The sequence below is a fragment of the Jaculus jaculus genome, chromosome 17, assembly GCF_020740685.1.
Source record: "Jaculus jaculus isolate mJacJac1 chromosome 17, mJacJac1.mat.Y.cur, whole genome shotgun sequence".
NCBI classification, from domain to species: Eukaryota; Metazoa; Chordata; class Mammalia; order Rodentia; family Dipodidae; genus Jaculus; species Jaculus jaculus.
In genome coordinates, this window is record NC_059118.1 from 21,581,494 (window position 1) to 21,606,757 (window position 25,264).

At 43.3% G+C, this 25,264-nt stretch overlaps 2 protein-coding genes across 11 annotated transcripts in view; one reads left to right on the forward strand and one right to left on the reverse strand.

The window, feature by feature from the left end:
* Window positions 1-17,558, forward strand: part of Atp2c1 (ATPase secretory pathway Ca2+ transporting 1) — a 149,240-nt gene extending 131,682 nt beyond the window's left edge. For all 3 annotated transcript variants that reach the window (XM_045136552.1, XM_045136553.1, XM_045136554.1), the window contains 2 exons: window positions 924-1,048; window positions 16,833-17,558. In XM_045136552.1, the coding sequence (XP_044992487.1) occupies window positions 924-1,048; window positions 16,833-17,084 (377 nt within the window). In that variant the 3' untranslated portion in view covers window positions 17,085-17,558. The remainder of the gene's footprint in view (window positions 1-923; window positions 1,049-16,832) is intronic.
* Aste1 (asteroid homolog 1) lies at window positions 8,551-25,252 on the reverse strand. Of its 8 annotated transcripts, XM_045136560.1 has the most exons (6): window positions 24,995-25,252; window positions 21,661-22,587; window positions 21,268-21,501; window positions 18,112-18,322; window positions 16,229-16,421; window positions 14,545-15,052 (listed from the first exon to the last, which is right to left on the reverse strand). In XM_045136560.1, exons 2-6 carry the CDS (start codon window positions 22,561-22,563, stop codon window positions 14,722-14,724), a joined length of 1,872 nt encoding a protein of 623 aa, XP_044992495.1. In that variant the 5' UTR covers window positions 22,564-22,587; window positions 24,995-25,252; the 3' UTR covers window positions 14,545-14,721. The 8 variants fall into 8 exon arrangements, with proteins under 8 accessions (XP_044992497.1, XP_044992495.1, XP_044992493.1 ...); XM_045136562.1 differs by lacking the exon at window positions 14,545-15,052 and adding an exon at window positions 8,551-9,018 and having other exon boundaries at window positions 21,268-22,587; window positions 24,995-25,251; XM_045136558.1 differs by having other exon boundaries at window positions 21,268-22,584; window positions 24,995-25,251.
* Window positions 25,253-25,264: the final 12 nt, after the last annotated feature.

Below are 25,264 nucleotides of genomic sequence, written 5' to 3' on the forward strand. Positions count from 1 at the left end.
AGTTTTAATTAATTTCACTTTCACATTATTTCCTCTTTTTAAAAAGTAGAATTTTAGGGCTGCAAAACCGGCTCAGTGGTTAAGGCACTTGCTTGCAAAGCCTGCCAGGTGGATTCTGTTCCCCAATACCCATATAAAGTCCGGTGCACAAAGTGGTGCTAGCGTATGGAGTCGTGGGCAGTGGCAAGACACGTTGGCATGCCCATACTTTATTTTTCTCTCTCCCTCCGCACAAATGTATAAATTGAAATATTTTTGAAACGTGGAATCTCAAGGAGTCACCTGCAGTTTCTCAAGCGATAGTGTGAATGGAGATAGTATGGACACTCTAGGCTGTGAAGTGGGGCACATTGGTACAATTTTTTTATATTCACATAGGCATTTTCAATTAAATTCCTGCTTATTTGTTACCATGTTGTGAACAGGGCTTTGGGAAAAGGGCATTGTACTCTATTAAATAGCAAAAGCCTTCCTTTGGCATTAATATTAAAAGCTAGCAGCAGGGATGGCTAAGAAGATGGCTCAGCTGTTAGCCTGCTGGCCTGGGTTCAGTGCTCACGCTACCCACCTAAGCTGGACACCAGGAGTGGTGTGAGCACCTCGCTGCATGGCGCACACGCTCACACAGAGTGCGCTTAGAGAGCTGCTTAAGTGAGGCTGTGACGCAGAGCAAGGCTCTCAGAGTGCTTGCGCTCTAGTTCTGGTTGTCGCCTTTTCTAGCTGCATGGCTTGCGAACAAGCTACTGAATACCTTTGAAGATTCCTTTTTATCATTTTTAACTTGGGGCAGTGATGTTTATCTCATGAAATAATTGTGTAAAAGTACAGTTGTATAACTGATAACGTGAAAAAATAGCTGCCAATCAGTTTTTGCTTTTGTGCATTTCAAAGAGTTGTAAAACCTAACTTATCTTTCCTTGCAGATCTGTTGTTCCTTTTGGGTCTCACCTCCTCAGTGTGCATAGTGTCAGAGATTATAAAGAAGGTGGAAAGGAGCAGGGAGAAGATCCAGAAGACCGTTAGTTCAACATCGTCGTCTTTTCTTGAAGTATGATGCATATTGCATTTTTTATTTGCAAACTAGGAATTGCAGTCTGAGGATCATTTTTAAGGGCAAGTTCAAGAGGATAATGAAGATTTGAGGACTTTTTAACTTTTCATTGACTAAAAATGAACATTAATGTTAAAGACTTGATTTGAAACTTTAACCTGCTGGCAGTCCCAATTGAAATTATGCAACTTTGATAACATGTTCCTTGATTTAAATTGGCTTCTGCGATTGAGTGGAACTTTATAAACATATGGGCAGTTATTTAATTAAACTATATAAAAGGCAAAACCTGAACCACCTTCTGCACTTAAAAGAGTTCTAATGTACAGTATACACTATCTATCTTAGATAGATATAAATATTTTTTTTATTTTTAAATATTGTACTATTTATGGTGGTGGGGCTTTCTTACTAATACACAAATAAATTTAATCATCCTAAAGGCATTCTGTTTGGCTTAGAACATGGTTGCCAGGAGTGCCATATCTCAGCTACTGTATTTTCTTTTTCCTGCAGTGTAAGCAGATCAATACCTTTTGTATTTCAAGTTTTTTGCACAAGTGTGACCACTGTGGATCACTGTTCTTTTCTTTCTTTTTGTGATTGAAAAGCACATACTGCGATTTGAAGTAAATGTTTGCTTTTCTCAGTAAGTGTAAATGGTTGGCTTTTTTTATTTGTTTCAGTCTGTTCTAGAAGAATTAGTGCAGGGCTATCATTGGCATTCTAGTTATGGTAACTGTAATTAGTACTTAGACATAGAGTCAAAAACATTTAAGACTGGGATGAAATTTATAGCAAATTGTGTTGACACGTGATGCCTCCTCCTTAGTTAATTCAAATACATGCTTGTCGTGATCATCTTGTCATCCCTGGATTATAAATCCAAGCACTTAAGCTAAGGAACTGAATTTGTTAACTGTTATCCTATGTATATTTTTAAACATATTTCTTAGGAAGTGCAGGTATCTCCGAACTGGAATAGAGGACTCCTGAGCCAGGGTGTACTTGGAAGCTCTTGGGCTGCCTTGCTCTTTGTGAATCCTCAAGGCAGCTCTTTGGCCTAGATTGGAATACTATCCTGGGCCTGTCCCTTCAACCGTTTGTTCTTAATTTTCTTTTTGTTTTATAAGGTATGCTTGGGAAATAGATGGTAGAATTTGTTTTCTGTAAAGCCATGTTTTTTTATAATGACTTAATGAAGTAAAGATAGGTTGAATATATTGCAAGTTGGGGCCAGAAATTCAAATTTGGAGTCCATTTTCCAATTGAATATTTCTCTCTATACTGAAATGTTTTGAAGGTAGTGAGTTTTATATTTTACAACTGTCAGAATAAACCATCCCTAAGCTTGTATCCATATTAAACTGCGAGTGTTAACATTGAAATGCTGTCACTGGGTCTCTACCAAAGTCTGGGCATAAGGAGCAGAGGAGTCTGTCTGCACTTGACTCTCCTTCAGGTCCATTGTTCCATCTCATTGGATGGAACATGGAGACCACTGTCTAATGAACTCTCTTCACTGTTTTTTGTTTCATTCTTAAATTCTGTAATGATTTTTACTCTGTTACAAAGACATGATAAACAAATTAAGTGCACATCAGTCTTTTTTGTTTTACACTTCAGGATCAAGTATGATTCATATGAAGTAAATGTGCCTATTTTTTCACTTGGTTTTGGAATTATAAAAATAAAATAATTTCTTTTCATAAGTCAGTGACTTCCCAGTTAGTACTATTCATCTTCAAATGGGTGTCTGTACAGATTCTATGCAGATGACACAGGAGTTCTTGGAGTTAAAAAAAAAAATGAAATGTGCAGTACTCTTCCAGATGCCAATTTTCTAAACTATATTAGTCTTGATTAATATGAATCATTTAAATGTGGTAACATCTAAATTTTTAATTTTTCTTCCATATTTTAAACCCAGGACTTGCTACAGTTCCTAATAATTTAGGTATTATTTTTCTATTTTTTTCTTTACTTCTTTTTTCTTTTTTTAAAGTTGTTTGACCCCATCCCATACACCGCCCCCTCCATAGTGTCTAAGCATCATCAGAGAAGAAAAGAAAGAGATTTGAACTAATTCACCACTAGGTAGATAATTCTCAAATACTAAAAACTGGGCACATAGAAACAAGGTTGAGTGTATTTTTACTGGGCAGTGCATGACCCTGAAGTGAGGTAAACATAGTGTACAACCTAGAAGAGTGGTCCTAGTACCCCTCCTCCGCACTGCACTGAGGGTATGAAGCACACTTTTTTAGCGTTTGTCTCTCTAAATGGGTCACCTATTACAAGTGTAGTCATTTCAAATTTTAATTTGCATCCCTTTCATGTAGTATATAAGCAAAAAGAGTATTGGCCATGCCTGAAATAGTTTCTCACCAAAATGCTTGCAGACAGTAATATCCCATCTCAGAACCTTAGTTCATTTCCCCTGCTTTATGTCTCTTATTGCTTGACAATTCATTGTGCTATTTGTTTCTATGTGACTCCTTCAAGAAGTGAGATGAATGAGTTGGTAACACTGACATTAAGCATTACGTAGTACCAGAGTGTATGAGGAATACAGTGGTGACACCTTGCCTTTCAAGAGCATGTGGACAGGGAGAGCGGATGATAAAACTGTTAAAAATTTGTGTCAACCAAGGCAATGATGATCTTTGCACATATATTTTTAAAACATACATTAAAATAAATACAGTACATATTTCACTAGAAATTTCTCATCCTTAGCACTTGAAAGTCTTCCAGGTAGCTTTCTCTACTAAGTTCCAGCAATCCAGACAGAAAGTCATGTGCATATTGTATTGATACTATATCATATGTAATATCAGCAAATAATGATGTTACCTGGCACGTGACTGGGCAAACAGACTGCTAAGATACTTAAGCATCCTCGGTCTCAGTACTTGGTGTGCCTGTTGACTCACTTGGCAACCTATTTGGGCTTTTGGTTATCAGCGTTGGTTATTGTTAATAATGGGTAATGTGCTGATATTAACATAGACCCTAATAGTAAATAATTACCTTGCTTTCAGGAAGTTCTCAGTCACAAATCTGGAGACCAGTGTGAAATGTACCCATTCCTGTAGTAATTGTATCTAAATATGACAGTAGTTGAAGGAGGTTGTTAGAAAAATTTCCTAGGACTAGCAGCATCTGATTCAAGACTTACATTAGGAATTCCTATCCAGGAAGCAGCAAGACATTACAGCCAAACACCAGTGTCCGTAGAGGTAGGTGTTGGTGGGCCCTGGAAGGACATGGAAAGCCATGAAGAGTTGAGTATTAAAGCTGGGGTTGCTGAACAGCAATGACAGGAGCACTAACGAAAGGCAGAGTATTTCACTTGTATACACTGGAAGGTTTCAGCAGTCTGGTGCAAGTTTGGAGTTTTTTGTCTTATGCTAATGGAAACAGAGCCATCTGTAAACACTGAAAGAGGAAGACCAAGTAGAAAGTTATGAAAGCTTAGGAAGGGATGATTGAGCCGTGGAGCTGTGTGTGGAGAAGGTGTTGTGGAACTGTCTTCTGAGAGAGCATTGCTAAAGCCGGACATGAGGAAAATGAGGACGGAATGCTCTGGTTTGAATAGTGCAGCCATAGGGAACATAACAGAAGCTGAGCAGGCTTCCGTAGGATACAGGCCTGCTTGAAATGGGAAGTTTGTGACTGTCTGAGGATTTCCCAGTGGACATGTTAAGTGAGGCTTCTGAGCAGAGTAAGATAAGCTAGGAGAAAACTTCCTCACTAAGCTTTGGGTGCTTTATTATTTATTTGTAAAAGTAAAGCAGTGAATGAGAGAAAACTCAGCTTTGACCAATATTTTTTTGAAATAAGTTCCTTTGGCATAGTTATTAATCAGCAAATAATTGTATAAATTCCCAATGTCAGGGTAAGAACATTGTAGTCTCCTTTGCCTACAGAGCCTTCAGTTGGAGTCTTTCATTAAGGTTACCAGCTGGGAAATACTAATCTGAATCATTGGTAGCACATCTCTTTGGTATTCGTAGTAAGGTAGTCTCAGGAAGTAGAGTATGAGTGTATGTTTACATGCATACAACATGTAAATATGTAATATATAGAATATCAAAGAGCCACACACAGCTCAGCCAAGTTTACTGTGTGATGAGCAAATAGGAGCCTGACGACATCAGAAAATAGCTACTTGCTGTGAACAAATAATTGTGGCAGGAGAGTGAAAGACAGTGCTTTTCTTCCATTTTATTCACAGTTCTTAGGACCTTCCTACCTCATGGCCCTGTACAGTGCTCCAACACAGCCTACTTCCAGGTCTTTTGGGACAGTAGTCATTATACTTAGAATTGTATAAGCTATAAGCTTTAAATTTAAAAATTTTAAGCTTGTATTATTCCCTTGCCTTAATTTCAAGAATCAGAATTTTTACCTGTATTTACGAGCTTTGATGAATGCTGAGATGGCTTTCCAGATTGCTTGGTTGAAGAGGTAGGGGTGTGTGTGGAAGTGGTGATGGTGGAGGGGGTAGGGGGCGAAGGTGAGGAGGAGGAGGAGGAGCAAAGAAGGCCTTATAAGTGCTATTAAGAGGAAATGCTTGTGTATATTTGAGCATAAAAATTGTAGCGTTTAAACCTAAAGGGCAGAAAGCCAGGGTTTGATCCCAGCACTGCATAAACTGGGTACATTACTATAATTCTAGCACTTGAGATGGGGACAGGAGGATCAGTTCAGGGTCACCCCTGACTACATGGTGTGTTCAAAGCCAGTCCGGGATACAAGGGACCCTGCTTTAAAAACTGTGGGGTTTCATCTTTTAGAAAACATTGAAAATAAAAGTTCAAGTCACTTAATTGATGAATTCTAGTAGAAGTTTGAGAAATCCTCATTTCATTCAAGGTAAAGTCAACTGTTAAAATGTGGGGAGAAAGGAAAAGCAGTTATTTGTGTAGATACTAGTTTTGATCCTTAGAAACTTGTAATCTGAACCTCAGCATTCCTGTGGTTATGAGCTGGTAGTAATGGCCTTTATTTCTATAACTGTCCCAAGGTCATGGCCTCCCTGTTACACAACCCTCTTTGCTTAGTTTTAGCCAAGCTGACAAATACCCTTTCTGGCTCACATTTCTGTGATGGCTTCATGGCTGTTACATCCAACAAAATTTCCTTTCATATCTAATCCAGGGTTGCCTGTCACCACTATTTTTAAAACCTTAATTTCAGTGCTGTACTCAGTAACCCTTTGAGTAACAACTACATCTCACAGTATTACTGAGCAGACATTGGGATAGTAAGACCTATGTTCCCGAAGTCCATTTGGTGCCTTTATATTTCTAGCTTTACAACTCAAAATGTGCCCTTTAGTACAGTTTTTTTTAAAAACTTTAAAAAAATATTTATTTATTTATTTGACAGAAAGGGGGAGAGAGAAAGAGAGAAAGTGGGCACACCAGGGCCTCTAGCCAATACAAACAAACTCCAGATGCATGCATCTGGCTAACATGGGTCCTAGGGAATCAAACCTGGGTCCTTTGGCTTTTCAGGCAAACACCTTAACCACTAAGCCATCTTTCCACCCCCTCTTTTAATGGTAGTATACTCTACATTTAAAATGATTACAAGGAGGGCCGGGTGTGGTGGCACATGCCTTTAATCCCAGCACTTGGGAGGCAGAGGTAGGAGGATCGTCATGAGGTGGAAGCCACCCTGAGACTCCGTAATGAATTCCAGGTCAGCCTGGGCTAGAGCGAGACCCTACCTTGAAAAACCAGAAAAATAAAAGATTACAAGGGCTGAGTGTGGTGGCACACAACTTTAATCCCAGCAGGCAGAGGTAGGTAGAGTATCACTGTGAGTTTGAGGCCAGCTTGGGCTAGAGTGAGACCCTGCGTTGGGCCTGGGTGAAAGGAAGATTTAAGTTTTCCTGTTCTAGTGCCTTTCCCCTGACAAGTAGCATTTTGGTGCCATCTTCTGGTGGTAAAGGAGAACGCTGTGCCTGGATCAGTTAGCTCTTTTTTGTCAAATCGCAACATCACAGGTCTACTCTGAAAGAGGTTAGTGTGCAAGGCTTGCAGACCATCCATGGAATAACAGACAGCTGCAGGCTGTGGCTAAATAGCTGACTGTATAGAAGATGGGTGCCTGATGAGAAACACGACGCTTAAGCTGCACATGTAAGGCCTGTTCATGTTCTTTTCTCATGCATTTGATTTGTGTGTGCATAATAGGATTGCATTAGATTCTATAAGTCTCCTGTGGGTCTGAAGAACTCAGAAACTGGATAGAGGTGTAAAATTTAGGTTGTTTCTTTCAGTTCTCCTTAAGTTACCCACATAGAGATGTTACTTAGTTTCTAATGTTAACAAATGGTCCAGGCCTAATCTGCATGCTGCCTGTTTTTGTAAGTAAGGTTTTATTGGAACATAGTGTCTTATTAGGTTGTATATGAGCTACTGGTGCTTTCATGCTACAATAATAATAGTTAGAATAGTGATCATAATTCCCACTATGCTTAAGTTTATTTTTATCTTATGACTGTTTCATACATTATATTTTGATCATATTTATCAACCCCATTAGCCCCTTGTTCCACTCCCTATACTTCTCTTTCCAAATAGTCCCTTTCCCACTTTTATGCACTTACTTTATTTATTTATTTAATTGTTTTGTGATTGACTGAGCTTATTAGGGTGGCTTGCATTAGCATGGGTTATTTGCTGGAGCATGGGTGACTACACGTGAAAGAACATGCCTCTTTCCCCAGCAATCACTGACTTGCCAACGCTTGCTCTGGGGAGCAAGGTCCCACGCGCCCCAGCCACGATAGAATTGCCTGTCCTCATAGAGAAAGCCTGCCTACCCACTTAGGGACCAGGAAGAGAAAAACCAGTGTGTGTCGTCCACTCATAGGCAGGGCGGTACCGCCACTTGTCTCCGGCCTACACCCTCTCAGTAGTGCTGGGCCTTCTCTGGGGTGGATGCACTTCGTAGCCGACTTGATGCCAGTCTGAGTCAGCATCAGCCTCCTGAGGGAGACAGTGTGTTATGATCCATCCTCAGCCACCGTCAGCAGGACGCGCCAGCTGTTACTGTTCCTCACTCACTAAGGCTGCCTCTTGGTCTTACGGTGGGTAGAGCATTGTGCTACGCTGTCCCATGTGCTGTGCTCCCAATCTCCCTCCTCCCCTTCCCCCAGGCTTCTTTGAGCACTCCAGCCTGGTCAGGGTGCTCCCTCCCACTTTGTTGGATGCAGAGAAGTGGCAGCTTCCCAGGAAATAAACCAAAATACACTACCTCGCTTAGAGAAGGACAAGCTTCAGTAATAGAAACCAAAACATCCCGATAGCACAGCACGGTCCTTAGGAGAAAAGCAGTGTGAACTCATTGTTGCAGAATGTTCTACACCAAAATGTTTTTATATAGTAATTACCATATTTCAGGGCAGAATTATGTTTCTCAGTGAGTTCTTTCTATCCATGATTTATTGCTATGCAAAACATGCCATTTATAATAGGGTCTTTCTTTTTTTTTTTTTTTTTTAGTTTGTCTTTTAAAAGTTTGCTTACTTTGGGACTAGAAGGCCTACAATACTGTGTGGTTAGAAACCTGGGTTTGTGGATGTCACCATTCCCACGTTTCAACATAAAGGTTCCTCCTCCCCTTCATGTTTACCGTTCGTGAAGCCAGGTAAGGGAATGTTGGAAGCACAGTCTGATGATGCCATCCTTCCCAGAGGCTTCAGCTTCGTATCTGTTATGTTTCTCTCATTAAGTCAGCACAGTGTATATTCACTGGAGTCACTTGTAAATAGAGAAGGGGAGACTCGGCATCCTCAGGCCCACACTGTTCCCTGTGCTCCAGCTGTACGTCCAGCAGCCTCCCACCTGTCTGCATGTACGCGCTGAGGAGGCGTGTTTCCCATATCCACAGTAAATCTCCAGTCCTCGACTTCTCAACTGTACCCGCCCCGCATGAACGACAGTGGGCTAGAAAATGAAAGGAGAGGATGCCCGTCAGTGTTTGAAAGAAGACATAAAAATTCTGCGTTAAAAGCTCAGGCTAGCCTAGAAGTTACTATGCAGCCAGGACTGGCCTCAGCTCTGGGGTGACAGGTGTGAGCCACCACATCTAGTTGTTCAAGTGTTTGAATAATGATTTAAAACACCTTACAGTTGCATACAACATGCCCCATTTTTTAACACTTTATTATTTTCAAGGAGGGGACAGCACAGTAGGCATCAGGGTCTCTTGCCACTGCAGATGAACTGTAGATGCATGTGCCACTTTGTGCATCTGGCTTTACCTGGGTACTGGGGAATTAAACCCAGGTGCTCAGGCATTACAAGTACCTTTATCTCTACACCCCCTCATTTTGTATTTTGAACACATATATATCTATATATCATATCTATTATCTTTTTTTTTTTTTAACGAGGTAGGGTCTCACTCTAGTCCATGTTGACCTGGAATTCAATATGTAGTCTCAGGGTGGCCTTGAATTCATGGTGAACCTCCCGAGTGCTGGGATTAAAGGTGTGCGCCACCACGCCCAGCCTTACCTGTTATCTATCTAAAATTACAAGGTTTAAGGTAGAGCAGGTTCATCTGCTAACCATGTATATCGATCCACAGTATCTCCTGTCATTACAGGTGCTCTGCAGTCATGTTAACAAACATGGAGACGCTGTAGGTGCCATTTTTCATGCTCACATCCTTTGATCTGTTCTCTATAATGTGTGGCCAGACCCAGGAAAACAGCGAGGGCAGCGGACTGGAGGTTTTTCTAGATGAAAGTACAAGTGCCTTCTCCAAAAAGTACTAATACCTGAAGTAGTGTTGTATGATCACAAGCTGCCTGAAAAGTGCTCCTAATCTTGTATGTTTACATGATGGCAAGGTTTTCAGCGTGCTTGTCCTGTAAGTTCCCAGAAATCAAATACTGGTACACACTAATCTTTTCAAGGGAAAAGTTCAAAATGACAAAGTGCTGAGGTTACAATTTGTAGTCAGACCCCATCCCCACCAAAAATGAATTCCTTGATCTTGATGACAGTGTTGTACACATAAATACATGTCTCCAAAGTAATACAAGAAAATGGTTTGCAAAAGTACATATACATATGTATGCACATATATGAAAATTATATCTCTAGAGCAAGACTGAACCCCTTTAACCAAATAGGTGCAGTATTACCAAAAGTAGAAGAACCAAAGATTACTTAGGTATTACAACATGTTCATTTGAAATTTGATTTCTTTTCCTGAAAAATCTAGTGAAACTAGTTCAGAAACACTTCTTCAGTGATTATCTCATTCATCTGTTTCTCTCATTTTAACATGTCAGTATATAACTTGGAGCCATTGTGCCTTTGAATTTTAAAATCTTCCTCAACATTCTCATTTCAGAATTGGTAAAGCTGGATGGATTTAAATTTTAGCATTATTTATATAACTGGCCAGAAACCCAAAGTAAAAACCCTGTGGTTCAAAAGCTGTTGCTGAAAGTGGGAAGGCATGTTTTTTTAATACATTGGTCCAAGAAAAAGAGTAATTTCAAGTTCACTTTTAGGTGTTCTAAAGACATTATGAGATGAATATAAGGAATCCATATCCACCTCATTGAAATACAAGGTCACCACAGTGGAGTCCAGTGCTTGTGTTTGCAGAGGTGACATTCTGTTGGTCTTCTTGGGTCTGTTAGAGGGTGGCCTCCAGGGATTCCTCACTAAGGGAAGAAACTGGTTTGACTTCAGGGATATAGAGGGGAGCAGTATATAACTACATTAGCAGGAAGACTGAATTCCCAGGAAGTGGTATTATCTGCTCAAGGACTTTCAAATTAAGTTTAAGAAGCACACATGGGACTGGGAAGATAGCTCAGTAGTTACAGGCACTGGCTGGAAAAGGCTCCCCCGCCTGGGTTCAGTTCAAACACCCATGTAAAGGCAGATAGGCAAGAGACTCTGTCAAGCCCCCTAAAACATGCAGATAAAAACAAACACTAGAAAATTCTTGGAACACGGCAACAAGCGCTGCAAGAATAGCAGTACCCACAAGGGGAACTCCTTGTGGTCAGAGTCATTATTGTCCAACTTTGAGCCTGTGCAGCCGTTCACATCGTGGGGGCAGTTCTCTGTTCTTTCTGGTGTGTCTGAAAATGGTTAACTCTGCCCAGGTTGCAGTGGCCCTCTCACATTCTTGCTGCTCTCCGCTGTCTGTATCTCCCTGGCATTGCAGATTCTGCCCTTGCATTCGACAGGGCTTGCCTGTGGGTTGCCTTTGCTGCTGCTTGGCACTTTCTTCTTCCTGGCTCCTTGCTTTGCTTGTTCACTGTTTACTGCAGTTTGGCCCCAGGTACTGTAGAGCCTGATTTGAACTCTGAAGAGCTCCTACTTAGAGGTAGCACAAGTGACACATAGTTACTGGTTAATTTGCTTTTATGCACTGTTGTAATTAACCTTCATGTATCTGGGACAGAGGCACTGACCAGAAGCAGCTGCTGGGAGGATGGGTTTTTATTTTGGCTTACCATTTTGTGGGTAAGCTTCATGATGGTAGGGGGAAGCAGGGCATGAGCAGAGGCTGGACATCACCTGTGCAGTAGTATGTGGAAACAGCAGCAGGAGAATGAGCTGAATTCTGGCAAGGGGGTGCTGGCTATTAACACCAAGCCCATTCCTAATAACACACCTCCTTCAGCAAGACCCTGCCTCTCAAATGGCCTCCAACAGGGGACCATGCATTCAGAGCATGTGAGTTTATGGGGGACATCAGATTCAAACCACTCACAAAGGAAAATATATTTATCTAAAATTATTAATGTGAATTACAAATTCAAATTGAAATGTACTTGAAATCGTTTTTCATGACAATTGGCACGAAAAAAAAAACTTATGTATAAATAAATTTTTCAAAACTGTGGATGCCTCAAAAAGAACTGCACAAAACAGACATCAAGTTCATGTTCTCTTACTAGCTATAGAACATGATTATAAATTCAGATTTTTACCTCCAGGATTTATTCATCTTAGCTGTCTAATTTTCCTTCTTTACTGAACTGCTGCTACTTGTAGAGCTTTGAGTGAGATTTCATTGGCTAGAACTTAGGTCAGGATCTGTGCTTTGCATCTGCACTGATAGGCAACACTGGAAGCAGTCGATCTGAGATATACGGGGCATGAGACGTTCTGCTTCTACACAGGCACTCCCGCCACTGCCCCACTCCTGATCTGAATCCTGTCTTCAGAGCTGGGGCTCTTCCTGCCTCCGTGATGTCTGTCTCATACAGTCTGCACTTTGCTGCTTTGTCATTCTGTGCTTTCTTCTAAGCATCTTAAGCAAGAATGACCCTTGGGATCAAGAACCATTTTTATTCTGTTAAAACCCTGGTAGACATTCTGTGGCGTGCCCATGACCTTTCCCCTACACACCCAGGAGAAGCAAGAGCAAAAGAGAATGGGCATTACTGGACTCTCCTTCACAAGCAAGGGTGATAATTTCACGTGTGTTTGCAGTGGCAAGCAGTGATTTCTGTTGAAAAGGAGGGTTCCCCTTTTTCCTTTTAGGCAGAATCCTATTCAGTAGCCCAGTATGGTCTCAAGTTATGTATAGTAACAGGCTGCCTCGACCTTCCTTCTGAAGTTCTACACAATTAACAGATGAGAGCCATTTTAATAAGACAACTGAAGCTGGGCGTGGTGGCACATGCCTTTAATCCCAGCACTCGGAGAGGCAGAGGTAGGAGGAACGCTGCGAGTTCAAGGCCACTCTGGGACTAGATAGTTAATTCCAGGTCAACCTGAGCGAAAGTGAGACCCTATCTCGAAAAACAAAAACAAACAAAAAAACAAACAAATAAATTAAAAGACAACTGATAATTCAGCTGAATTTCAGTCTGCATACTCTAGTTTGGTGCCTGTCAAGCCAGTTACTTGCCAAAGTGGGAATGGTTTTCCTTTTAAGCTTGGTATACATTATTCCTAAGCCCCAGGAATCAAGGAAGATCACATTTCCTGTAACATTACAGTGCCCACTAGGTCCACTGTTTATGAGTAAAGCACATTTCTTTTCAAACATGGATGCCCAAGACTGCTTCCTTCTGGATCCTTTCGGGAAACACCTGTTTCTGTGCAGATACAGAAACGACCTAAGGAGCTCTGTCATCTTCAAAAAGTAATAGAACTCTTATTTGGAGGAGCTGGTGATAACGGCTGAACACTTTAGGAGGAGCAAATCGCATTGGGGTTTTTTTTGGCGGTGGTTGTTTTTTTTTGGTTTTTCGAGGTAGGGTCTCATTCTAGCCCAGGCTGACCTGGAATTCACTATGGAGTCTCAGGGTGGCCTCAAACTCCTGGCAATCCTACCTCTGCCTCCCCAGTGCTGGGATTAAAGGCGTGCGCCACCACGCCCAGCCGCATTGGGTTTTGATTTTTGCCTTTTGTAAAATGGCCGAAGCCATAACACATGGAAGGTGGGTAGTGGTTAAAGCTCACGTGCTCCTCCCAGCTGTGTTCTGTGTAGGAAGGTAAACAGTTGTCAGGTGTCAGGAGCTAGATTAGAGGCCTGTTCTGACAAATTAGAGCCATCTTTAGGATTACTGATGAGCATCAGTGTGCGCTCCTGGTAATGCAGAAACACCGTTACGCGAGGGTTGGGGCGCACACTCTTGATTTGTCCAAATGTAGTCACACTACTTATTTTTATGATCTTTATTTGGAACTCGCCAGCTTTACTTGTAATTTTAGCAGTCTCTAGTATTTCCTAGAATAGTGCCTTTTAAGCTTATTGGGTTTTTTTTTTTTTTTGAAGCAAGTTCTTGGCAGTGTAGCCCAAGGTAGGTAGCCTCAAACGCTCAATCCTCCTGCCTTAGCCTGCTGAATCTTTCATATTTGTGTGCCATCATGCCAAGTGCAAACCTTCTGTCTACACTACAACTTCACAACCACCAAGTAGGATCTGGTTATCTGTTGTTTTCCATTTAATTTGTTTCATTTATAAAACACTGGCTATTGGTTGCAGAGTTCGGATCAGTAGAATATCTGCCTAGCATGTGCCACGGCCGAGTTGGATCTCTAGCACAGCCAAAAAACAAGCTGGAGTGTTTTGCAAAACATCTAGAGTGAAGAGACCTAGGGCTCAGCGCTGACTGAGAGTGTCACTTGTGTTTCTGACCTGTCCTTAGCAGCTCAGGATACTTTATCCCGCTGGGCCACTACAGCGCCCCCTTCTGCTCGAAGACCGGGACTGTCTCCCTTCGTACCAACCTCAGGGAGTCTCACTGGCCACGTTCTCACTTTTCTTACTTTCTTCTTCTGCGTTTCACAACCAGATTTGTCACACTAAATAAAAGAGGAAGACATGATGACTGCCAGAGGCTGTGGGAAGTAACTGAGGTAGGACTCCTGTTGTATAAGCACAGTTGCGTACGGTGTTACAATTTAAGGTTAGAAAAGGCAACTGTCAGCTCACTGGAATGGAGCACAGAAACTCAAAATGTCTTTAAGAAATAAAAGTTTCTTAAACTGCATTTATTAAAAGTAGAATACAAAATAATTTGGAATTCAGAGGTTATCTGTTACAAATTCTGTTTATGCTCTAACAGGTTGGTTAGTCCTAAAGAAAAAAGTTGTTTCAAAGGAGAAAAAGGAAGTTTTAATCAAGTCACACATCTGATGTGATGCAGACTGAGGTTACTCAAGCTCAGGGGCCTCAATATGCTCCTCCAAGTCTTCAACCATTAATGGCCCAAACCGGTTGCTTCCCACATGCCACAGCCTGGTGCCCGAAGTGCTTCTCGCCCTGTTCTTTGACCCGCCGGCAGCCTTCTTCTTCTGCCTCTTTGCTTTTGCGTTTGGTTTACCCTTAGGTAGAAATAATTCCGCTGGGGCGTAAGTCCTTGTGGCATTGAACAGAAGTTCATAAAGTTGTTTGGCCTCAGGACACATGCTCAGGAGGCTTTCTACGGAGGGCGATGCCAGCAACCGTTGGCACAGTCCATGCACCAGGCTTCCACTATACAATCTGTTTGGTGGGAGATGGGGGGAGGGGTCGACAGTATCAGTTCAGTGCAGTAGGACAACCAGGATTAGTATAGCTCCAACACGTGTCTGCAAACGCTCACTGTTCCTAGAGAATCACAGAGCTGCCTTAGCAGAAGAGCAGAGTGGTTGGAAACAATTGTTACCCATAAATTAAGTGATGATGTTTATTGACTTTGTAACTAGTCCCAAGCTGAATAAGTCTTTTTAACAGTTCAAAAAAAAAAAAAAAGGAATTTTATGGCCTCAATAAACCAAACAGTTTAGTTTGTTCAAATACCAGAAAATTTCAATAGCATCATTTGCATGGTCACTGACAAGCACTGCAAAACTACTTCACAAATATAAGATGGGCTCAATATATGACTCATCGCGAGAGCTGATCAAATGATGCCTCAGCAAGCGATGCAGAAACGTGGCTTGGTCTCTGTAAAATCAGCACTGAAGTTCCGATTGTGCTGGGATGCCACAGCAATCCTGAAGGATTCAAAAGAGAACTGAGAGGTTTTGTTTTTCTTCTGTCTAGAGCAGGTCCAGTTAGGGGTGACCAAAACTATTAGAGGAGGAATAAACCCAGAGATCAGAGGCGGCTTATCATGCTTGGTATAGGAGGACGGGGTTAGCTTGGAGATGAGGCCTAAAGGTATGTTAAAAATACTTGGCTCAGTGGTAGAACTCTTGCAAAACTCAGTATATAAGCTCAATTTTCTGCCTCTCCCTTCTTCCTATATTGTCCAGCAAGACCAAAACACTAGTCTAATGGTTACATCAATAAATTTCACAAGAGCCCAGATATTTCTGCTTGCTGTAACTTAGCACAAAGTACACACTTAATAAATATTTGAATAAATGAGTAATATGACAGCTGGTAAGAAATGCAGTTTAAAAAACAACAGAGTAATGAAACTAGAGTGACTGCAGGTAGAGAGAATATGTGAACAGAATGGAAGAAAAAGCCCATATAAGGTCATAATTCAAATAGGTACCTGAAGGAATTATAGAAATGAGTTATGTCTTACCATCAACTAGTTTCAAAGACTGATTTTATGGAAATATTTGTTTCAAGCTCTTGTTCGAACAGCAATCTGAGAACAATATTAACTTTTTAAGTAACTTTGTGTTTTCAATATAGAGATATTAACTTTTGTGTGGTGCTTACCGAGTTAGGTCTGGCTCTGGGAGAGGCGTGGACAGCAGCTGGTTGAGGTACACCCCCATCTGCAGACAGCACTGCCACTGACAGAAGCCGTGAGCCGTGTCTAGATCCAGCCTCGCGCCCGGCCTCAGCGCCTTCGCCCTTTGGAACTCGTCATACAAGGCCTCAGCGCCACCGGCCCGCAGCTCGTCCTTCCCTAAACAAACCACGCAAGGGCGATATTTCCATAAACACTGTGTCAGCTGGCCATTTTCTCCCTGCACCAACTTCAAATTCCATAAACGAGAAATTAAGCTTAAAAAACTAGCTGTGTTTTTCTTCTGGCTTCAGAAATGCCTTGTAAAATTGAAATATTTATACTGAAGTACCTTTTCAATGGTAACTTTATTCAACCCCAAATTAGTTGTTTTTTACATGGACTAAGTTCTCTCCTGGTAAAACTATCTAACTTTAAATATGTCTGCATGTAAATTCCTTAAAATCTGTGACTATGAAAAATACAAATGCCTGCTAAATGTCACTATTCTTTCACTAAACTTCCTTTCATGGAAACCCCCATGGTGAAGTGCACTTGTCTTAAAGGAACACATCTGAACCTGCTTTCCAGGAGGAAAATGAAAGCGGGACGGAGACCCTGACAAATGTCCTGCTGCTTTCCACGGAGAAGAGGCAAGCAGCAACCACCCTCACCAGTCCTCCCTGCGGTCGGTTGGAGCGGAGGTGCACGAAGTCACGTGGGGACTTCTTGAGAAGCAATGAAAAGGAGGCCCACCTTTCACAGTTAGCGAACAGCAAGGCACTGAGCCTGCCTGGGTGCGGGGTCTCCACATTTCCTACAAGAAAACAGACAGACCCTTGACGTGCCCCGTCTAGAGGACTCGGGTAACACTGGAGGGGCCGGTGCTGTGGGCATCTCCTGATGCTGTACGAGTATTCGGGGAGAGGAGGTGCCCTCACCTGCTGCTAAAGCAGTGGCAGGCCTGAACCTGCTAAGTGGTATCGTGTACCATTAGTCCCTCTGGTGGCTACTACCACAAGCGAGCCTTAATATTTGGGGGTGTTTTGGAGTCTATGCATTTCATCCTTTAATTTCTTTAGAAATATATACCAGAGTAGCACTCTCCAGTAGGACTCGGTGACAGGACGTTCTCTAGCCACCAGACAAGACAGCATCCTGGATCCGTGTTCTCAGCTTGTGTTCTGAAGCCGTGTTCAACTCAGATTTCCCACATGGCCACTGGCTACCGTCCTTCAACTGTCTGCACTGTGACAGTTTTACACGTGTACAGAGTATTACTGCATTCTTCCTCTTTCATTAAAGAACTAAAATGCCTCCGAGGTTTCAGTTATTTTACCTGGTATTTAAATGCAAATGAAATTGCCCCAGTGTATTTCTCTAGTAGAAAAAAGTTTTTATTTTAATTTCTACTATTATATACTAATTACAGTAGAACACAAAAGGTTAGTTACAGCAAACCAGCGTGAGCAAGAATGCTTATTGTGGTGGTTAGGTAAGTTTCGCTTCTGGGCAAGTGACAGTATTCGTCATGATTTTTCTGCTGTGTTCTTGATAGGGTGGGAAGAAAGGAACGCAAAATGCAGCTGTCAAACACTGTCACACTTCACAAGCTAAAGCCTTCGTTGCCTCAGAACAGGCAGGATTAGGCAGGGCCGGCACGTTGACGCTGTACCGACTCCCGTATCCTGAAGTCAAGCCCTGACACCAAGTTTGGCCCACGAACGGCATTTGGTGCCTCCACATCTAAGTTCTGGTGTAAGTGATGGGAGTAAAAATAATCGAGTGCTTTTCTGTCTGGGTGAATTCTTCAGTCTGTGCAGTGTGTGTGTAACGTGGCAACACATGCTCCTGGGACTGGCAGACATACCGGCGCTGTGGATGAGGGCGTGCAAGGGCCCCGTCAGCAGGCCCAGCAGTAAGGCCTGCAGATGATGCAGCTTTATCTTGGCTTCCGCGTGCTGCAACCAGTAGCACGTGACAGCAGCGGGCAGCCTCAAACAGGCGGGGAGGGTCTCCAGGACGGCTGGCGTCACCTTCAGGGTTTCGAACAGAAGCACCTGCCGCCTGGCCAGGGGGAGCTGAAAAGACACCGCAAATGCCTGAAAATGTCCTTTTGTTTTTTGTTTTAAACAGCACAGATTTAATGTCAGCTGGGGAACTTCTTGTGTAGAACAGCCAGCCACACTCACAGGCATTCAGAGCACAGGTACTTATGCTGGGCCGAACAGATGCTGTCAGCTCCTTTCAGATGGCCTTTCCTATAGCCCACTCTGTAGGCTGGAGATCATGTTGGGCACACGGATCCCATGCTTGTTACCAATGCAGTCCTCAGGCCTTACTAATTGCGAGTGCAAGAACCTTCACTTTAACCAGCACCTATATATTTTACTTTCTGCACGCGATCCTGCCCTTACTTGTTGGCAAGTATTCATGCACCACTTTGTGATGCCATTATTGACTACAAGACAGACTGTTTGTTTGGGTCCTCTCATGTCCCTTATTTGCTGTTTTGTCTTTGCGTGCTCATATGGGGACTGCCCTCCCCCCATGGCTACTTATAGGCAAGAGGTGCATTCACAGGAGATAAGGGGTGCATATATATATATATATATATGCATGCTTTTTGACATAGGGTTTCACTCTAGTCCAGGCTGACCTGGAATTCACTGTAGTCTCAGAGTGGCCTTGAACTCACAGCAATCCTCCTACCTCTGCCTCTCAAGTGCAAGGATTAAAGGTATGCACCACCATGCCTAGCAAATTACAGAACTCTCAAGTCATATTAAACTGTTGTCAACTAAGGCCCTTGGGTTTAGACTTCAGAGATGTTCTGCCATCCAAACGTGGCTCTAGACAAGTGATGTTTCTCTGCAGTGCGATCATTTGTAACATGGGCCTTAGGAGCTGGGCAAGAGGTTGCCCTGACCACACTGTTCCTCGGCTCCTACTTTGCTCTTACAGCTACCTTGTTTGTTAACGGAGTGGTGTTCTGTTCACTCCAACTAGCAATGAAAACAACAATATCCTGTGTGTTTTCTGTGGGAGTGAGACACTGCCAAGGTTGTGGCGCAGAGCTGATGAGGTACTATCACCACAGTGTGTTAGAAACAAGTAGGTGCAATCACAGGTTTCTACACTGGTACATGCATTTATGACTGACTGGACATAAATTTGCACCTGGTGCCATTTAGCACTGTCAGGGGTAATTAGAGTCAAAAGTATTGAGCTAAATACAGACCTGATTAACTCAAGCTGAGAGGAAACCAAATGACACCGCCACACACAGTGAACTAAAATTTCACCTCACTTAGAATATAGCTAAGTACGGAGAACACCTGAGTCATCACGTAGCAAGGACTATAATTAACACACACACTACAGTTCAGTGATTCAGTTGTTTCATATGGGAAAGTAGTCCTGATGTGTTTCCACATACACACACACTTTCAGGATAGACTGTGGATGTAAATGTAAAAGGAAGAAGCCATGTTCATGAAACTGGGAGTAAGCAATGCTCTCTTAAGCAGATGACAGAAACGGGAACCATGGTAGCTGGTGATATAGCTCAGTGGTTAACGGTGGATACAAAGCCCGCTGGCCTAGGTTCAATTCCCAAGCTGTCCACATAAGCCAGCTGAAAGCAAAAAGTGGCTTAAGCACCTGGTATTCATTTGTATTGTTAAGAGGCCCTGGTGCTTCCCCCACACATAACATGCATACTCAAATGCAGGGAACTAAGAAAACCCAATGGGTGTTAACAAGTGCTTTTATAAGTTTACTTGCATTTAATTTCTAAACTTATTGTGTTATCAAGACACATAGTTTATTATTTTTATCTTTTTGGTTTTTCAAGGTAGGATCTTGCTGTAGCCCAGTCTGACCTGGAATTCACTATGCAGTCTCAGGGTGGCCTCGTACTCATAGTGATCCTCCTATTTCTGCTACCACACCTGGCTGTATTTTTTTTTTTTTTTTTTTTTTTTTTTTTGGAATGAGAGTAATGGATTGCCAGAGCCTCCAGCCACAGCAAACTCTAGAGTATGCACCATCTTGTGCACATGTGTGACCTTGCATCACCTTGTGTATCTGGCTTACATGGGACCTGGAGAGTCAAACATGAGTACTTAGGATTCACAGACAAGTGCCTGAACTGCTAAGCCATCTTTCCAGCCCTGTAGCTTTTTTACTGTTTAAAATATTTTATTTACTTATTTGAAAGAGAGAGAGAAAGAAAAAGATAGAAAGAGAAAATGGGTACACCAGGGCCTCTAGCCATTGCAAATGAACTCCCAGACACATGCATCACCTTGTGCATCTGGCTTACATGGGTCCTGGGGAATTGAACCTGGGTTCTTAGGCTTCACAGGCAAGTGCCTTAACTGCTAAGCCATCTCTATCTCTCCAGCCCTGTAATATTGTTTTAATATGTGTAAAAAGCAAGGACAACACTGGGATCCATGAACACATTCCCCTTGAAATGAGAATTTATCTGAGTATTATTTAGGCTCAAGCAACAATGAGGTAGGCTCACAGGATATTAGTATCAAATCAAGCCAGTCACCATGATGCCATAAACCTAAGCCCTGAGACAAGGTTCTCATCAATAAAAATAAAAACGTCAGACCTAAACATAAATACCCAAGTGAAATCTGATGCAGTTTGAGATGATGTCATGTCCCATACCAAATGCTCCTATGCACAATAGATGGTTTCACTTCAGGCTTGTTTCAAAACCACAGAGCCCTCTACTATTAATAGGCAGTCTCAACACAGTACCAGTAACTGCAAGGGAAACAGATTATACTGAGGAACATCAGAACTTGTAGACGTAGCGCTTAAAGTTTGGGTTTTGAGCCTTGGCCCTGACATTGGCTAAGAAATTACTTAGTTCGCTGGCATTCTAGCTTTATCACCTATAATATGAAGGCACAACAGCAAACCAACCTGTTATGTTGAGGGATGCTGTATACATGAAAGCACCTTTTAACCTGTAAAGTAACTTATTAGTGTTACCAATACTTACCTCAGTCAGTTTGCTCAAGTCAAAATGATCCTTGGGAAGTTCTACTGCGTAAACAACAGAGGTCTTGATATTTCTACTAATCCTTTCTACTTCACTGAAAGCTGCAGGCTGAGAAGGCAATGCATTCTGGGACATGCTTTCTGGACGTGACGAACCATTCCAAAGAAGCCCATAGATGGTTTGCCGGATGGACTGGGAAACTTTGTGGGCACTTGGCCGCTGCATATTTTCTACCTGTGTGTGAAGAAAGGTCCGTCTCAGCACCAAAGCATCACGGATGAAGGGAGACAGGTGGCCTTTGGCTAAAGCCAAGCACACCCATTCTGGTAATCCCAGGTTCAAGGCATCTGGACAGACGTAAGTGCCGTACTGGAAGAAGTCCTGTAGCTTCACCTGGGATTGCTGGTACTCCTCCATGGAGGAGCACAGAAGGTCCTTAACGCGTTCTCGATCCTTCTTGGGGAGGTGCTTCAGCATACTATCTAGCGCTTCAGCAGGGTCATCAAAATGAGACAACCAGTTCAGAACTCCAAGCACTCGGTGGTGTCTCCTCCCCTTAGGACTGAGAGGGAGACGTACTTTACTTAAGAACGCCTCCACAATGGGCAGATTGACATGGTCATTTCCACACAGCACAGCGAAAAGTGGGAGCAGAGCCCTGTCCATGTTGTTGAAGTGATGGCAGAATGCATCGAGGGAAAAACACTTGGCAGGAATATAGTAGTTTTGTGTTCCCTTTACAGTGTTCAAATTTCTCCACTGGAAGCTATTCAGTGGGCAAAACCCAGTCTTCAGGTCAAAAATGCAGAAATCACTATCTGATGATAATACGGGGCAATTCCAGTGATTGGCAAGTGTCATGATGTCCCGATCTGCTTCTGAAAAGCACTGCACAAAACATACTTGCAGCTTGATCAGAACCTGTATGAATACTTCTCGGATGAGTAAGGGACACACACACCCGCCGCCACCCACAGAGAGAGAATGGGCGGCCTGGATCCTTTCTCTGGCTCGGTCCTTTAAAGTGGTCAGCTTTTTGTCTGAAATGTCACATCCTCCATCTAGGACAACGTATGGAGAAATATTACAAGCCCACAGTGATTCGAAGAATTTCTGTACAACGTCTGCAAAGGAATCATAGTCCCCCCCATACCGGATCTCCAGGTTGGAATTAAAGCAGAGTCGGTGGAAAAGTGCATAGCCATCAACGATGATTTTCGTGTCCCGCAACTGCACGTCAGTGAAGAATTCATTACTGTGATCTTCCACGAAAGTCATCAGTCCGCGGATGCCCATGATGGCAGTCGGAAATAGTGCCTGCTGAAAATAACAGAACACTTGTTTTTTTTGTTTGTTTGTTTTTGTTTTCCAAGGTAGGGTCTTGCTCTAGCCCAGGCTGACCTAGAATTCGCTATGGAGTCTCAGGATGGCCTTGAATTCAAGGCAATCCTCTTAACTCTGCATTCCAAGTGCAGGGATTGAAGGCGTGCGCCACCACGCCTGGCTCAGAACACACTTTCTTTTCTGGTTTAATTTTTTTAAATTAATTAATTTATTTGACAGAGAAAGAGGGGGAGGGAGAAAGAATGGGCACGCCAGGGCCTCCAGCCACTGCAAATGAACTCCAGAAGCGTGCGCCCCCTTGTGCATCTGGCTAACGTGGGTCCTGGGGAATCGAACCTGGGTCCTTTGACTTTGTAGGCAAACACCTTAACCACTAAGCCATCTCTCCAGCCCTAATTTTTATTTTACTTTACTCATTTATTTGCAAGCCGAGAGAGCGAGAGAGAGAGAAGGGGAGAAAGGAGACAGAGGGAATGCACATTTTCTACTGATGCTAGTTACACAGCACCGTGTCACTGCTTCCATTACCAATCACAGCAACAGCAATTATGAAGTGCTCTTTGGATTAGCTTTTCTTTTGTCTAAAATTACTCATTTATTTATTTATTTTTGTTTTGCTTTTTGAGGTAGGGTCTCACTCCAGCCAAGGCTGATCTGGAAATCACTATGTAGTCTCAGGGTAGCCTTAAACTCACAGCAGTCCTCCTACCTCTGCCTCCCCAGTCCTGGGATTAAACGTGTACACCACCACACCAGGCCTTTGAGGCAGAGTCTCACTGTGATTCAGTCTCGCCTAGAATTCACTCTGTAGCCCAGGCTGGCTATGAACTTATGGAGACCCTCCTACTCCAGGCTCCTGAGTACTGGGATTCTAGGCATGAGCCATCACACTTCCAAGTGCTCATTAAACAGAACATGTTAGGACTCAGCATATCTGAATTCTGCCCTAGAATCTCAGGCAGTCTGCTTCAATACAAGACACACATTCAATCTTTTCAGAGGGTTTTTTTTTTTTGTGGGGAGGGGGTGCTTTTCGAGGTAGGGTCTCATTCTAGCTTAGGCTGAGCTGGAATTCACTCTATAGTCTCAGGGTGGCCTCAAACTCACAGCTATCCTCCTACCTCTGCTTCCTGAGTGCTGGGAATAAAGGTGTGCACCACCATACCCGGCCTTTCAAGGGTTTTGATCTTTGGCTAGGGATAAAGAAGGTTGCTCCTGATCCCTAAAGAACCATGCTGCGTCTACACATACATGTTGTATGGACTTTGATATCCATGTCATCAGTTCCTATATTGAAGGCCAAGTGGTGGTGGGGAGGGGAGATCAAAGTAAAAAGTCCTAAGTTGTAAAAATGACACCTCTACCAATCTCAGAATAAATGTGAAAGCATTGGGTTTCAGTCAATTAAACAGCATAGGACATATGACAGAGATCTCGTTTTTTCCTTTCTATGTCATAATTGGAGCCTAGGAACTTCTCACAGGCCTTGGGTGTGTGGGGGTGGGGGTCTATTTTTTTAAGGTCTTTTCTATTTTATTAAGGTCGGGTCTTGCCCTAGCCCAGACTGACCTGGAATTCACTATGTAGCCTGAGGCTGGCCTTGAACTCACTGTGATCCTCCTACCTCTGCCTCTCCTGTGCTGGGACTAAAGGTGTGCGCCACCACGCCCAGGGAATGGCAGTTTTGAGTAAGGAAAATTGTATCTATGCACTTCTAGGGAAGGAACCAAACTTTCCAGTTCATCCCAATTGGGAATCTTGCTTCTCATTTCTTTTTTTCTCTCTTTTTATAATTTATTTGTTTTTTTCTTTTTTTCAAGGTAGGGTCTCATTCGAGCCCAGGCTCACTTGGCCGCACTCAGTCTGTAATGCTTGGCTGGCCCTGAACTCATGGCGATCCTCCGGCCTCTACCTCATCTTGTTTCTTACACTAACTAAACATGCATTAACTAAGCTCACAAGTTCAGTACTATTGGTTTCCCCTCTGGTCTCAGGCTTCAAATATAGCTCAGCATGGCAGGGGTGCTCGTTTTGTCTCTGATCAAAACTGGATCAACCAAGAGTGTGCACATGCTTAAAGGCAGTGCATTTACGCTTGTCATCCCCATTACTGGATTCCTTGGCATGTGTTTCCACGTTTCCTTGGTCTTACCCGGCCCCTATGCCCAGCGCTGTCCACAGCCCAGCGTCTCAATTCTGTACAGCGGCAGCGTCTTGCAGGCTGACGCCGTGAAAGTTTTCCTGCAGGCACCGGAAGCGTCGAGCCCTGGTAAAGCCATGGCAGGACCTTGCATGGATGGGCAGAGGTGTGAATGATCCAGTTCCTCCAACACAGGCCTGCCGAGCCCCGTGCACCTCAGCCCCGGCCAGCCGCAGAGCCTACCTGCACCTTCCTCCCGCAGCGCCGCTCTCTCCATCAGAAGCCAGCGAGGCTCGGGTCGAGGCGAGAACACACAACCGGGCGCCAGGGTTCTGAGGGCCGAGAGCGGGAACCGGAAGTCCCCGGCCGTGACGTCACCGGGGCCCGGGCCTGGCGAGGCCACGGGGCGGGGCGGGGCGGCGGGGGAGACGCTGGCCTGAGCAAGGAGAAAAGGGGTGCTGGGCCCGGTGGCGGGGAGTTCGCGGGATAAAGCCGAGGCCTTAGCGCCTCGGT